This window comes from Vanacampus margaritifer, chromosome 2 (assembly GCF_051991255.1).
Source record: "Vanacampus margaritifer isolate UIUO_Vmar chromosome 2, RoL_Vmar_1.0, whole genome shotgun sequence".
Taxonomy (NCBI): Eukaryota; Metazoa; Chordata; class Actinopteri; order Syngnathiformes; family Syngnathidae; genus Vanacampus; species Vanacampus margaritifer.
This window is the reverse complement of record NC_135433.1, coordinates 33826976-33841811: the sequence shown is the minus strand read 5'-3', so window position 1 is coordinate 33841811 and position 14836 is coordinate 33826976. Positions and strand designations below refer to the sequence as shown.

General features: G+C 40.5%; 2 protein-coding genes across 3 annotated transcripts; one reads left to right on the top strand and one right to left on the bottom strand.

The window, feature by feature from the left end:
* Window positions 1-44: 44 nt before the first annotated feature.
* Window positions 45-3379, top strand: LOC144043078 (complement factor H-related protein 1-like). Its single transcript, XM_077556319.1, is given in 6 exon segments — window positions 45-513; window positions 1453-1613; window positions 1684-1859; window positions 2038-2109; window positions 2573-2747; window positions 2835-3379. Coding segments are annotated over 6 exon segments (1020 nt in total). The 5' UTR covers window positions 45-244; the 3' UTR covers window positions 3002-3379.
* A 775-nt stretch (window positions 3380-4154) lies between these two features.
* zbtb41 (zinc finger and BTB domain containing 41) lies at window positions 4155-14371 on the bottom strand. 2 transcript variants are annotated; one of them, XM_077558799.1, is made up of 12 exons: window positions 14080-14371; window positions 13772-13994; window positions 11080-12087; window positions 10785-10992; window positions 10569-10644; window positions 10280-10427; window positions 9602-9731; window positions 7902-7997; window positions 7721-7827; window positions 5999-6104; window positions 5807-5895; window positions 4155-5252 (listed from the first exon to the last, which is right to left on the bottom strand). In XM_077558799.1, exons 3-12 carry the CDS (start codon window positions 12068-12070, stop codon window positions 4714-4716), a joined length of 2490 nt encoding a protein of 829 aa, XP_077414925.1. In that variant the 5' UTR covers window positions 12071-12087; window positions 13772-13994; window positions 14080-14371; the 3' UTR covers window positions 4155-4713. The 2 variants fall into 2 exon arrangements, with proteins under 2 accessions (XP_077414925.1, XP_077414924.1); XM_077558798.1 differs by having other exon boundaries at window positions 11080-12110; window positions 13772-14371.
* Between the last annotated feature and the right edge of the window lie 465 nt (window positions 14372-14836).

The window sequence follows — 14836 nt, the reverse complement described above, 5'->3', positions numbered from 1 at the left end:
AACCCTCTATTTACATACGTCATTATTTGTTGGGAAAATTAATACTTTGAGAAATTTCACATTTATGCCGTGACTCAAGTACAGAACTCATTGATATAATTCTGTTTTAATTTGTAACCCTTTGATGACGCAGTAATGTTTGCTGTTTCTTCATCTCCAGGTCAGATCTGCAGTTATTTACTGACCACTGACCACAAAAGGACTCCACAGCATTATTTGCCTACTCAGAATATATTTTTTAATCATGATGCTACTGGGAATGTTCAAGAACAATATTGGATGGATTTTCCTGACTTGGTTTTCTGTAACCCATCGCTGTGTTTCAGCGATGGGTTCTTGTCGTGCGCCCAGCCTGGATGGAGGTTATTTTGTACCTCAACAAGACACATATTCGCATGGAACCGTGTTGCCCTACGCGTGTGAAAATGGACTCAAGCCAGCAATGGAGGGCTGGTGGGGAACAATTACATGCCAGAATGGGAAATGGTCCACTCAACCACAATGTATTGGTAAGTGTTCCACTCAACCACAATGTATTGGTAAGTGTTGGACATACGGCACAAATGTCTAACTCAAGGCCCTGATCCTGCCCGCCACATCATTTTATGTGGCACCACCTATGATGCAAATTCTGTATGTTGACTTTGTGTTTCTTGCTAAATACTGCACTGAAATTGCAAATTTTCTTCACTTTTAAAAGGCAGTCAACCCCCAAATGTTCTATATGTTGTATGTGCCCCCACTAGTCTAAACACAGCATTCTGATTAATATTGCATTTGTGGAATATCAATTAAGCAGCAAAATCCAGCCATTTTGATCCCTCTCAGGCGGCGGCCATTTTGCCACTTGCTTTCAACTAAAAATGACATCACAGTTGCTCAGTGCTCACAGAAAACAGGTGAGCCATGATTGGTCGTTGACTTATGGAATATTAGAGATGTATGGCCCAAAAGGCTACTTTTTTTTTTTTAATGGGACAGAATGACCAGGTCGTAAATTTCAACAACAAAATAAAAATGTGGATGTAAAATGTGTAAAATATGTTATTTTAATGATAAAATAATTAATTCTCATTCATGATTTAGGTTATAACTAATTAACTGATTACAGTATTTTAAAAAGTATGAAAATACACCTTGTATCTGTATTGACTTTTTACCAGTCTGGGTCGGAATAAAGGCATGTGTGAAATAAAATTACCCAATCATTTGATAAAACAAAAAAAGAAACAAAATATTGTTTACTGTAATTGATTCTCATTTTTAAATTTTGTGTGTGTGTGTGTGTGTGTGTGTGTGTGTGTGTGTGTGTGTGTGTATATATATATATATAATTCTAGGTTATCAACCAATTTTTTGTGTGTTTTATAAACTGATTGAAATGTACGATTTAAGGTGTAATGGTGCCCCCCCCCTGAAACTTTTTTTCCTTCTTCTTTTGTTGCTCCCCAGATGTCAACAATGCATTCGACCAACTATCCCTCATGCAAAATTCACTTTGAGCTTCGTGGGTTGGTATGAGAATGGTTATGAAATAAGGATAACTTGTGATCCCGGCTACTCATACAAATCCTGTGTCGATGGAACTTGGCTTTCTGTTCCAACCTGTGAGCGTAAGTCTGTCCAATTTCTGAAGGTTTTGTCATATTCTATACATACCATTTATTGGTCTTGTTTTTACAGGAAGTATCGAGGCATGTGATGATCCCCCTAAAATCCCACACGCTGTAATCATAAATCAGAGCCCTCGCCAGGATGTGTATGCTTCTGATACTGAAATGGTGTACGAATGTGAAGGGTGATATGATGTAGAGGGAAAACAGGCTAAGTCCATTTTTTGCATTGATGGAACCTGGACAGTCCCCCCATCCTGCAGCAAGTAAAATAAAGCAGATATGCTGTTCCTGTTTTGGCTGTTTGTGTTTAAGTGTACGCAGCATCCAACTGTTGCTAGCAAAATAATAGTTGTGACTACCCAGCATGTAACTACCATAAACTTCAATCTTTGCTCAAATTGACATTTCCCCCTCCTCACAGTCAAACAAGCAAAGCCGACCCCTGGTGGCTCCACAATATCTACGCGAAGTGAAACACGTCCTGCAGATGGAGGTATGGACAAAAAAATAAAAAATAAATTGAAACAGGCACACACACACACAAAAGAGAAATTAGTAAGTGGTCAATAATGAGTGATAGGTTGAGTACGCCGCTTTTGTTAAAAATTGATCGCTGTAATGCTTTCTCTTTTTTATTTACGCTAAAACTAAGTATAAAACAGTTCATTGCTTAGTTATTTCTAAAGTTACTATTTTGGAGATGTGATTATTCACCTGGCAGTGACAATATGGAAAGCAAGAAATATATTTTTTTCAAATATTATCCCACTGAACCAGTTTGAAATGCCCCAAAATTAAATGTGTTACTCATGGTGTCTTCCTTTTATCTTGCAGGATCATTAACCAACACCGCTTATAATTATCCACAAGTTACTACAAGAAGCTACTCATTCATTATCCAATAATTTCATCAGCTTAGGTAGTAAATGCTTGACATGTTGAGTGCATTTTTCTAATATCCCATTTTAGTTGACCAATGTGGAAGGATTCCCACTGTCCACAATGGTGAGATTATGCAAAGGGGTCCTATGTTTTTGACATATCATTGTGGCAATTTCTACAAACGAGTGGGTCCGGAGAAGGTGTACTGCAACACTAACGGAGAGTGGTCCACAACGCCCACCTGCGAAGGTTAAAAAAAAATGAAAAAAAATGAAGTGGGAACGTTTGACTTATACGCAGGAGATGTTGATGAACTTTTTTGTTGCTTGTGTACAGCTACCTTCTGCTCTTTGGACACCGATCAATACCCCCAAATAAAACATGACGGAGTTCAATATTTACATGATGGTGAAACTGGAATGTGTCAAACTGTCACACTGGCAGGTGACTCATTATTCGATGTGGCAGTGCAACAACGGAAGAATAACACATGGCCAATGTGAGTATCGTTTTTCTTTTTTAATTATTATTCATTAACATCCCACAGACGATCAACTATTTAATGAACGCATGAATTTTGGTTGTAATTGGGTGGAACTGACATTTGTAAGTAACTTTTTTTCTTTTCAAGACGATGTCAGTTTTGCTCTTTTATTCTGACTGATTAAATCCTCTATCTTTGTCATCAGGGTTCATGCTAAAAAAGCCAAGGTTGAAGTAGCAGCATGTCACAGGAGCTCTCTTATGATGTTTGGATTGTTGTCAATGCCAATCTATTTTTAGCTTTATGTATATCACTGACTCCTTGCTTGCCACGCACATGAAATTCACTTTGTAATGTTTGATGGACCGTGGTGAATAAAACTTTGCTCAAAAAGCAAGGATCATTTTGTGGTGCCTCTATAATTTGAGCAATCATCCATTATGCTCAAAGGAGGCCACAGACTGAAGCAAGTTGTAATTTATGTAAAAAATGCACATGAAAGCTAAAAAGCAGACCCTGAAGTGAAAAGCAATGGACGGAAAATGCGCGTATCAAATGCACTGCACTAAAACAAGTCAAATACGAATACATTTTTAAGCACTATACGCTCTCTCTCTTGCTCCGCGGAAGTGCTGGGAAGGCGGAAGTGTTTGGGAGTGTTTCTACGAGTCCGTGGGAAAAGACAAGCGTGTGTCACAGTGGATAAAAAAAGTGGGTCAAAATAATAATAAACCAATACTGCGACCCTCCGTCGCCCGGTGGGTCCTTTTGTTCGACCATCGGACCTAAAGTTTGGCGACATGCAACGGGTGTTCTCCACGGAAGTGACGCTGACCGAGGGAAAAATCTCCCGTGTCCCCGACGACCACGGTCAGAATACCGAGCAAGAAACCATAACACTGTCTCGTGTGACAAAAAAAAAAGGCAAAACTGAAGTCGCACAAGCGTCGCAGGAGGACGTGGATCAATATTGGAGCAGTGTTAATAATTGAGTAGGTGGAAAAACCTTAAGAGAATGAGACGGTGTAACAATATGATATATTGTTACCAGTTACGCCAATAGGGGGCGATCTTGTACCACGAGAGGCAGGATGAAGCCTGAGTGTGTAACAAGTGTTGATGTGGAGACGCTGCATGTTGAATAAAGACCGACAGAGTTGAGCAAGAGCAAAGAAGCTGTACGTGTTTTTATTATAAGGATCCACACTTTAACAAACGGGGCCCACAGCTTGCTTTGTACTGTCAAAGGTAAGACCTCGTCACAAAAATGCGATAGGGTCTATTCATGATAAGAAAAGCACAATAAAACTACCACTAACTAACGTCTCGGAAATCTGGACACGTGCACGTCGCTGGCTTCCATTCCGCTTTTCGCCAGAGGGCTCGCAAATCTGCAAAAACTCTGTATCTTGCGACGTGCAGCTTTAATGTGAATTCTGGATAGTACCATGTCTTCAACTCAGGTCCTGCATGTTTTCGAGGCATCTCTCCTCAAACACACCTGATTCAAAGGATCGGCTCATCAGCCAGCTCCGCAGAAACCTGATAACTATCCCGATCACTTGATTCAGGTGTGTTGGAGGAGACTTCATTCAAACGTATATCTGAATCTCATTCATAATTGAAACAAGTAAAATAAATACTTAAGTCAAAGTACCGCTGTCATTATTAGCAGTTGTACATAAAGTTCTTCCGTTTGTCTTGTGGTTTTGCAAGACTGTGCCTAATGTTTCACCGGTGACTTTGGTTCGAGTTTGAGATGTTCTCCACGGAGGAAGTGGAATCCAAAGCGAGCAGGGTTCCCAGGTACGCCTGCTCTCGGGTGTCTAGCATCTGATCGCTCCTCACGGGAGGGACGATGTTGGTCGACTGGGGCGCCAGGGTGTACTTCTCTAAAAATGCCAGGTCTGAGCTCTGGTAGCCCGAATTTGGATGCACTTCTTCAGCGTCCAGTTGGCCCTGCCCAGGTCTACCCGCCATTTGGACGGAGTCTAAAGTGTCAGGCACACAGACGTCCGACTTGGGTTCCGTACTAAAAGGATCCGGGCCCATTTTGTCCTGGCCCAGGGTTCCGCCGAGAGGCTGCTCAAGAAAGCGGATGCTGTGGACGTGGTCCACGTGATACTTGAGCTTGTCTTTTCTCTTGAAGGCGGCGTTGCACTGTTGGCAGCTGAAAGGACGCACGTCCGAGTGGATTACCATGTGCTTGGTCAAGGTCTTCTTGATCCGAAATGTCTGGTGGCACTCCGGACAACTGAAGGGTTTCTCACCTTTCACAGGAATATCAAACAAATTGCAAAAAATAAATTAAAATACTGTAGTGTAGTATTGTTTCAAGTACCAAGTAAAATGATTCAGTGCCATCATTTTTTTTTTTAAGTACCAGTATTTGAAAAGACCGTAATCCCCCCCAAAAAAGGGACATGAGCACTTGACACAAACTATTAAGCATAATTAAAACTATAGGCATTTACAGGCAGTATTAAATGTTAGGTAATATAGGCAAATTGTAACTACAAAACAGACCACATGGGCTATTAGTAGCTGTATTGGTAATTTGGTAGTGCAGCTAGAAGCTAATCTTGCACCATGCAGGTGTATTCAAACCAAACAGACAGTCAATGAATTAAATTTGTCAACACTAAGTAACCACAAGATGGCGCCAGAGTACAGTGTTAAATTGGCATGCGCACAAAACATCCAATGGGTTCTTAGTGAGTAAGAGGGAAAGAAAAAAGTGAATATGCAAATGCAGAAGAAACTGGTCACGCCGTAGCACAGTGGTTGGGGAGGCGCTGCTCACGTTCATGATTAAAGCAATTACCTGAGTGGGTCCTGAAGTGCATTTCCAGACTGGACTTTCCTTTGAATTCTTTCTTGCAAACCTCACATTGATGCGTGGGTGTTTTATACCTACAAGAATAAGAATGGAGATCTTTTTTCTTTTTTTACAGATAGGAGAGAGAGAATAATATGGCTATAATAAATGCAAACTAGGCGTATGTTGACAACATACTTCTGCCACACTTTCTCGCCCAAATGAACATTTCTGTAGTGGACTGCCAGGTGATCCTGCCGTCGGAAACACTTCCCACATTCTTCACACTGATGTGCTTTTTCACCTGAAATAAAGCAGGCACGGTGTAAATAATACAGTGATGCCTTGCGATATGAGTGATTGGTTTGGTTGATTCTTCTCTTTGACCCGCGAGCAAGAATTTGAGATATGCATCCTGAACTCGGCTCACTTCACATCAAGCAGCTGTTTGGCTGATATACTGCCACTCCCAGAAGATGTTTATAGCCAAACTAAGCATAAAACAAAGATAATTATACGTTACGCAACAACCATATCTACCTTATACCTTAAAAGCAAAAGTATAATTTAGTGCCATCTAGTTGTGCACTAATAGAATGCAACGACCTAAACTAAAAAGCCACTTATTGTCGACTTTTGATACTAAAAAAAAATATATATATATATATATATATATATATATATATATATATATATATATATATATTCAAACATGACTGCCTCCTCCTGTAAGGGGCGGCATGACCTATGTGATATAATTACCGATTACTGGACCTGTATGTTGATGATGTGATATAACTTTTTTTTTTTTTTCATTTTATTGAAATTAAGTTTTTGAGATGACTTAACATCTAAAAAAAATTAAATATTCTAGACACTGTCAAAAAAATTATACACAAATCTGTTAGCTTAAGGCTAACAGTACAATGCAAAACACTAAAGATGGGCTAATGAAATTAGAATAAAAGTCATGTTATAACGCTTTAAGCCAGTGACCCCCAACCTTTTTTGCACCACGGACTGATTCATACAAGTACATGCTTTCCACGGACCGGATGGAAATGCATGGACAATGAAATTAAGTTGTAAATTTGCCAACCGTTTTTCACGAGGTTTACTTTTTGGCAATGCCAATGTGTGTGCTATTCACATTGACGAAATGTGCTGACAATTTAGACCTCGTAGTTTAGCAACACAGTAGGTACACAGTTCAAAAAGGGCATGTTATATCTAAGTACCGCTACTGGTATTCATATATCTGTGAACTTGATTTTTGACAGCTGAAACTGTTATCAAGGTAAGAGAATTTCACTTTAAAACAACAAAAAATGTGTCTGACCAAGAAAAAACCCAATCTATCAAATAAGTATGCAGATAATCTTTGATCATAGATACCAGCAAATTTGGGGTGCACATTATATACGGGTAGAGAGAAAAAGAAAAAAAAAGTTTCTGTCTGTAATAGACAATACTACCTCCCAGATGGCCAAGATGTAGCCATCAGGAGTAGCACGACGTCCAATGAGTTGAAGTGCTGGGAAAAAATAAATAAAAGGCAAAAACTATTTAATCTCTTACATTCCATTTAATGATGTCATTACTTTATGTTGTCATAAACCCTAACCCTAACCAACCCAATAGCTATAAAGTGCTATTGGTCACAGAATGAATTAAACTCTTATCTCAAGGCACCACTGTAGATTCAACAGACACATTAGGTGTTGTAAGTGTTGAAATGGCAACAACAGCTTGGAGCGTCAATTCTGAGGAATTGTACACTATCTGGCAAACTGCACCATTGTGATAGGTTTCTCATTTCATTATTTTTGTTTTTCAGCTCAGTTTTTGACAGTGATAAATTCCACTGCCATATTATGAGGACCATTCTTAAATATATTTGGGGGTTGAAGAGGATTGTACCAGAGTGCGTTTTCTGATGTTTGGTCAGGTGATCGTGGCGTACGAAGGTCTTGCCACATTCGTCGCACTCATAGCGCCTGTCATTGCGGTGTCTTCTCAAATGGAGCCTGTCACAAATACACAAGTGCAAGAAAATTCACAAAGTGAACAATAAATGAAACTCAGATGCCCTTTGACCAACCTGTATGAGCTTTTGTGGCGGAAACTTTGCCCACAGAGACCACACATGTGAGGCTTCTCGCCGCTGTGGATCCGCATGTGCTCGCGCAACGTCGTTCTACCAGAAGAAAACAATGTTTTGAAAGGCGGCATCCAAAAGGAAGTACATAAGGACAGCGTGAGGAAGATAGGAAACCAATGAGCTGGCCTCATTGTGAAATCATTCAAAAACACAAGCTAAAATTTTACCTTTGAAAATGGTGTGAATTTTAGTACTTTGAATGTTTTTAGATCTGTGTGTCACCACTGTTATCTGCTCTCCTGGTGAGGCGTCAGAGCTTCTGTAGACCGACCACCGGCGCCTCAATAACCAGTAGAGATGGGACAATGAAGCCTTGTGAAGCTTTTGAGGCTTTCGGCTGATTGATTTGGAAAAAGAGTCGAAGTTTCAAAGCCCCATAAGATAGATCGTACCGGTGACATCTGGTGGTCAGCTGGAGTCATAGCAGCTATAATCTTCAAAGTGATTCGCCTGATTGATTTATATTCCAACATAACACCAGTACATTCAGTCTTACATTTGTGTCTGTCTAATGATCATCAGGTACACATGGAAGTGTTGCAATATTTTGACACTGTACCAGTACTATGGTTCAATGTGATGTCCTGTTACTCATTCGATTTTTATAAACAGGATTTGGATATGACACAAGTGCGCTGTGAAGCCAGATGACAAGTATTTCAACATCAGTCTTTGGGAGATGTGACTGAGGGTCTTGGAGAAGCGCTTAAAGCAACTCGGTGGCTCAAGCCTGTATCTTCTACACACGATTTATAAATAATGCATAATTGGAAACTTTAAATGCATCATTGTGCGGGAATTGTGCGCCTGACACCGCGCCAAAAGGTTTGAATCAGTTACGTAATTTCCGGTATCTCATTAGCGCGCATAAAGCCGCATACGTCATCAGCACGTGATCACGGAGGTTTCATCGGGGCTTTTGATACATTGTTTCGAGCAGTCTGTCTCACTCGGCTGACACATGCTCCGGAGTCTCAGTGTCAAACGTCCCCATCTCTAATAACCAGATCAGTGAGCTAGTGGTAGTCTCCGCCCTGAGACCGGGAGGTTGTGGGTTCAAACCCCGGCCAGGTGATACCAAAGACTATAAAAATGGGACCCATTGCAGCCCTGCTTGACACTCAGCATTAAGGGTTGGAATTGGGGGGGTTAGATCATCAAATGCTTTCTGAGCGCGGGCCCTGCTGCTGCTCACCCCTCCCGCAGGGGATGAGAACGAATTTCGCCTCACTTAGGTGGGTGCGACAATCTTAACTGTGAGCTCCCAGAGTTTAGAACAACTTTTGGACAGTCAGGGAACTAAATTCTGGAATGCTCTCCCTGCTGAACGCAAATTGGAGACAAATGCAAGTGTCTTCAACAAAAAACTCAAACAGTGGCTAAAGTCGGCCCAAAACTGCTCATTGATTTAGAGAGATTAATTAGCACCATCAACTGTAAAGGAAATGTATTTTATCTTATATTATTGTTGGAAATGGATTTGTGATCTTAATGACTCTCATTTCTCTTACATCCGCCCGAGGGTCTGCCAATGAAAATGAGCTTAACTTAGCTAACTTGAGCACATTTATGTTGTAAAATGTTGATTAATGTGCATTGTCCCTTTCAAATAAATAAATTCAAATTCAATCCTTTGCCACCTTTCCCTTACGGACTTTCCACACACAAAGCACGTCCACTTTCTTTTCCCTCCATGTGTGCATTCAATGTGCCGCCTCCTGTTCCCGGTATCGTTAAAATTTCGTCCGCAGATCTCACAAGGAAAAGGTCCTGAAAACGACAAACATTTGTTTTGTTTTTTTAAATGAACAGAGGCCAGGTAATGTGCAAAAAAAACTAGTGTTGTTCCGATACCCAGTTTTGCAGTATCGGCATGGCGTTTTTTCTAACAAAAAAAAGCTGCCCTGCCATTGGTTCAGAGCACTCAAGGGCCAATAGGATATCTTGGCTCGGCATGCCGTGAACAAGTCACACACATGAGTGAATGTCGTGCACCAGCAAGACACAAGATGCTGCATCCAAAGTCCTTTATTAGCGTCGGAAATAATGGTATCGGCATGTTACTTGTTAGTACTTGCCGATACCAATATATTAATGCAGTATCGGGGCTTCTCCAAATACCGGTATCGGAACAACACTAGAAATATTGTAAAATGGCTAATTTGTAAAATAATTCATGCTTATTTGTCATTGAATTATTTATTAATTCTGTTATGCTTAATAAACCCTTTCCATTTTACAAGTATGTATGTAAATTTGTTACACGAAGAAAGCAATTGATTCCACTTGAAAGGAGTATTTTTCTTTATAGTGCTCACCCAGGTGGTACTTTTCTTGGTGCTTGAGCCTGGCAAACCTGGACCTAAAGAATTCGTCGCAAAAAGCACATTTGAATGGCCGATCTTGGGTGTGCAGGATCATATGCTCCTGCAAGTGAGTCCTGCGGGTAAAAGACTTCAGACAAATCTGGTTCCGCAAGAAAAGAGAAATGGAGTAAAGTCATTTCATTGAATCCACATTACTATGGCTAGACAGTGGTCTGTGATCGAGTTAAGGATTTTAGCTGTGGTTACAAAAATAATAATAAACAAGGAGCGCAGTCCTCACAGGACATTTCCAGCCTTCACTCTTCATCTTCTTCTTCCTCTTGCTGAGAAACTCTTGGAGGTGTTCTGGGTGGAACCTTGCAGGACAGAGCAAAAAAAGCAACACGTCAAGCAGCATGTTATTGCGTACATGCTAGACGCATTATGTTGGTGATTTATGATGATTGATTTCCACCATGTGCGGCAAGGCTGAAAATGTCTGAAATTGGGGTCTCACCTGCGGACATGCTTGCCCAGGGTTTTGGTGCTAGCGTGGAGTTTATTACAGAAGGGACACTTGTGCTCTTTGATCTGGACGGGAGCGTTGCTGGCGTGCTTCTTCTTGTGAAACGTCAAGTTGGATTTGGTGGAGTAGCGCTGCAGGCAGACGTCACACTGGAAGGGTTTTTCTTTGGTGTGCACTCGGGTGTGACTCTCGTACTTGCCTGGTAGACACCGCAATCACCAATTCGGTGAGCTGTAAAACATGAATTATAAATAAACTTGGATAGTTAAAACGTAACCATTCCCACCTGCTCGATCAAAAGTCTTGTCACATTTGGGGCACTTGAGAATTTTCTTGCTGGCGATGCGGATGATGACAGGAGTCAGACCTTCGGGGTAGACGGGACCTGGGGCCGATGCTTTACCGCCCTCCTCAATGGGACCTTCATCCTCCTCAGCCAAATAATCTTCCGCGTGTGATGATCTTGTTTCATCCACTACCAGTTTGTATTCTGTGGCTTCTTCTTCATTCCATCTTTCTTCAAACTGCTCCCTTGGCGATTGAGTTATTGGTCTTTCCTCGGTGTTGTTCATGCACTCGATATCGTCTTTCTTATACTTGGTGGGAGGTTTCCTCCTTCGAGCTGATCTTCGCATGGTAGAAACACACATCTTCTGGTGACTATCACTCACACTGTCGTCCTGTGGTGAGTTTTCGACACAAAACTGCTGATCTAATGAGCCTTGAGTGGCTATCATTAGTGATTCAGTCTCATCCTCACTTATCGGGTTGTCGTTTGGCACTTCCTCACACAGCAGCTTTAACACATCCATCATGTCTAGGAAGCGGGCCGCTTCAGTTACAGCCTGGAGCTCGGTCTCAGCAATAACGCACTCCGATGTGTACAGCAAGGCAAGCAGGTGCTGGAAAACAGAGTCCTCAACGTGATCCAGAGTCACGTGGGTCATGGCGGGATTCTTGGACAGCTCGGCGTGGAAGTAACTGCTCCCGTGGGCCAAGACCACTTTATGGGCGCCGTACAGCTTCCCACCCACGGACACGGACACATCGCAGAACCTCTGCCGAGTTCGATCCTCGTTCAAGAAGTTCACGAGGTTGCGACTGTGATGCACCATGGTCAAGTGCCGGATGTGTGGAGCTGCTTGTCGGCCACTTGCAGAGATGGTTGAGGTGCCGGATGCTGTTGTGCATTTTTTCATGGCTCTGCTTTGCCTGCTGTATTTGGCACGGGAAGAATTGCTTGTTCTTTTTTCCATTGGGGTGTTTGAGGATACCATGGTTTAATCCTGAAGGGCTACAAAGAAAGTGTTTGAACACCTTAAACAAACAAATAAGGATATTAAAAATGAAAAACACCTCCCATTATGATGCAGCACAACTAAAACCACAGCACAAGCATTTTGCGAAAGTAATACTTACTCAACCATTTCAATATAAACCAAGCCTCTATTGTATATGTAAAGGTCATCTTTAGCTGTTATAGCCTATAAAAAGTCTACAGACATCTGTTCAAATGCCAGTTTTTTTTGGGGGGGGGGGATTAAGAAAAAAAGAGCTTGCGATAATTAAAAAACAAAAAAACACTATTGTTCCCTATCATGTACCAGCCTAATGAAAAACTATATGTATTGGAGGGGGGAAGTTAAAATAAACAACTGAAATAACGTGATCGCGCAAGTGTGCACACCCTTTTGTAAATGGGGACATGACTATGTTCAGGATTAACAATCACATTCAAATTCATGTTAGATGTGAGTCAGCACTCAACCGCCACCATTTAAAGTGCCACTGATTAACCACAAATGAATTTAGCATAGACTTGAAGGTTTTGCGCTAAAATTGACTAATAGGGGTGTTAGAAAAATTCGATTTGGCAATATATCGCGATATTACAGCGCGCAATTCTGGAATCGATTCGATATGCGGCCAAATTGATTTTTAAACATAATTTTTTTATGGGAATATTCAATAAAACGTCCTACTTAGGGTTAGGATCCACACATTAAGCATGGAAGAATGTTATATTAATGGAACATTAAGCCTTAATATTTTATTTCAGTGCTGTTCAAACATGAAAAAGACTGCAACCTGTTTGTGCAGTGGCTCAGTTATAAGCCTGAATTTTCAGATAAATGAATACATTTTCATACAAATCTTACAGTGTACATGTTTACTGATTAGTGTTTTCAAATTTAGTAAAAAAAATAAAATAAATCGCAACAATAAATTTTTAGACTCATATCGGGATTAATCGGTATCGAATCGAAAGGTACTAGACAATTCACACCCCTACTGACTGACATTCCAAACAAATGTTTCCACATTTGTTTGGGAGATTTTATTATGGTCTGATGAAACCAAGGCTGAACTTTTTGGCCATAAGTATGATGGTCACAAACGTACACCGCTCATCACCAAATGAACACCATAACTACAGATTGAAAGTGAAGCATGTTTTGGAGCTGCCTTTCTTCTGTTTTTGGGTTGTGAGACAAGGTGGAATGAATTATTGAACACTTTGAAATAGCCTTCACGCTTCTGCTAAAGAGCAAAAATGTCCGGAAAAGCCTTATAGAACAGCTGAACTTTATTTGGGGTTAATCAGAGGTACAACGGTAGCAGGTGTGTGTTGCCTCCTAGTGTATTCAACATGAGTATGAATGTGATTGGTTAATCTTAAACACAGTCACGTTCCCATTTATAAGAGCGTGCACACCTGTGCAACCACTTATCTGTCTCTTATCTCACTTATTTTTTTACTTCTGAAAAAAAAATAAACCAACGTGTAGTAGACTTTCTTTTTTTTTTTATATCTCCATTGCATATGGCTAACACAAGTGTACCATACGTAGGCAGTGTACAATACCTCTTGAATACTATGTTTTGATTAAATCATGCACTGTGTACGAAATGTGTAAAATTGTACATGGATCAAACAAACCCACGTAATGCTTAGTAAGTTAGTAGGCTATACTTACAATGACAAGGAACGACGGTTTGCTTGTAGTGTCTCCGGTGCATTATTACGCAGAAATCTGGCTGCCGGTTAACCTAACACTAAAAACTGCGTCATGAAACTACCGGTAAAGCATTTATACAGCCAATCTTGCTTAAATGAAAGTGTTGTGGTTGTACATTCGCCATCCACTTCAAGGACCCCTAACATCTGCTACCACCAGCCACAGGACAGACAGGGCCCCTCTGAGGAGATGTTGACAAACGACCTCAGCGCTCTTATGGACATTAGCGTTTGAAACGGGATTTCCCCCCAATGTCAAAATCATACCTCAAATATGTGAACCGTCTTCACAAACACGTATAAAGTCCAGCCAAAACCTCCACTGGGGGGGAAAATAAGCGTAGGAATAATCATTTTCTATACGTCTGAAACGTCCACCTAAATTCTACAGGCGTCGCAACAAACAGCTCGCCCATTGGTAGTTCAAGAATATGCGACTAAACCTTTTATTGTATTTAAAGATTTAATAAGTTGTAAAAATCTAATACATCAGAAGACATTTTAAATTAATACCTATTTATAACTCACAAAAAAATACAAAACAAAACAAAACAGGCGGAAGTATTGATGTCGAATGTTAGTGTTTCCGGTACTATGGAATCTTGGGTAACGTAGTTAAAATTTAAATATGGTTAAAATGCTCGGTTTTGACACGAGGGGTCTTACTTACTTTATATGAATTGATTTAGAAAGTACTACATTTTAAAATATATTGTAGTATTTGAAGTATAAAAGTTTTCACACGAAAATGTTGTGTTTGTTGCAATATGTTATGTCACGGTGAGAAGTCTCCATTACAACCACAAAAAATAAAATAATAATAATAATAATAATAATGATTAAAAAAAAAAAAGATCATATAAACTTTCTATCTTTATTTTGTTTACCAATGTTCCAAGAGAAGAGCATTCTCAGATTAGCGCAAATTACCTGAGTTGCCTTTGAAAGTTTACACTTCAGGCCAGCAAGCGGCTCTGCCAAGTGCTTAGGACAGATTTAAGAGAACATGTTACAGTACATGCAC

Coding starts and splice junctions, on each gene's coding strand:
- zbtb41 (XM_077558798.1), bottom strand. CDS start 12,070: ATGGTATCCTCAAACACCCCAATGGAAAAAAGAACAAGCAATTCTTCC. Junction 7,998..9,601: donor GGAAAGTCCGTAAGGGAAAG/GTGGCAAAGGAT, acceptor TTCTTCTGGTAG/AACGACGTTGCGCGAGCACA. Junction 5,253..5,806: donor GCACTTCAGGACCCACTCAG/GTAATTGCTTTA, acceptor TTCCTGTGAAAG/GTGAGAAACCCTTCAGTTGT.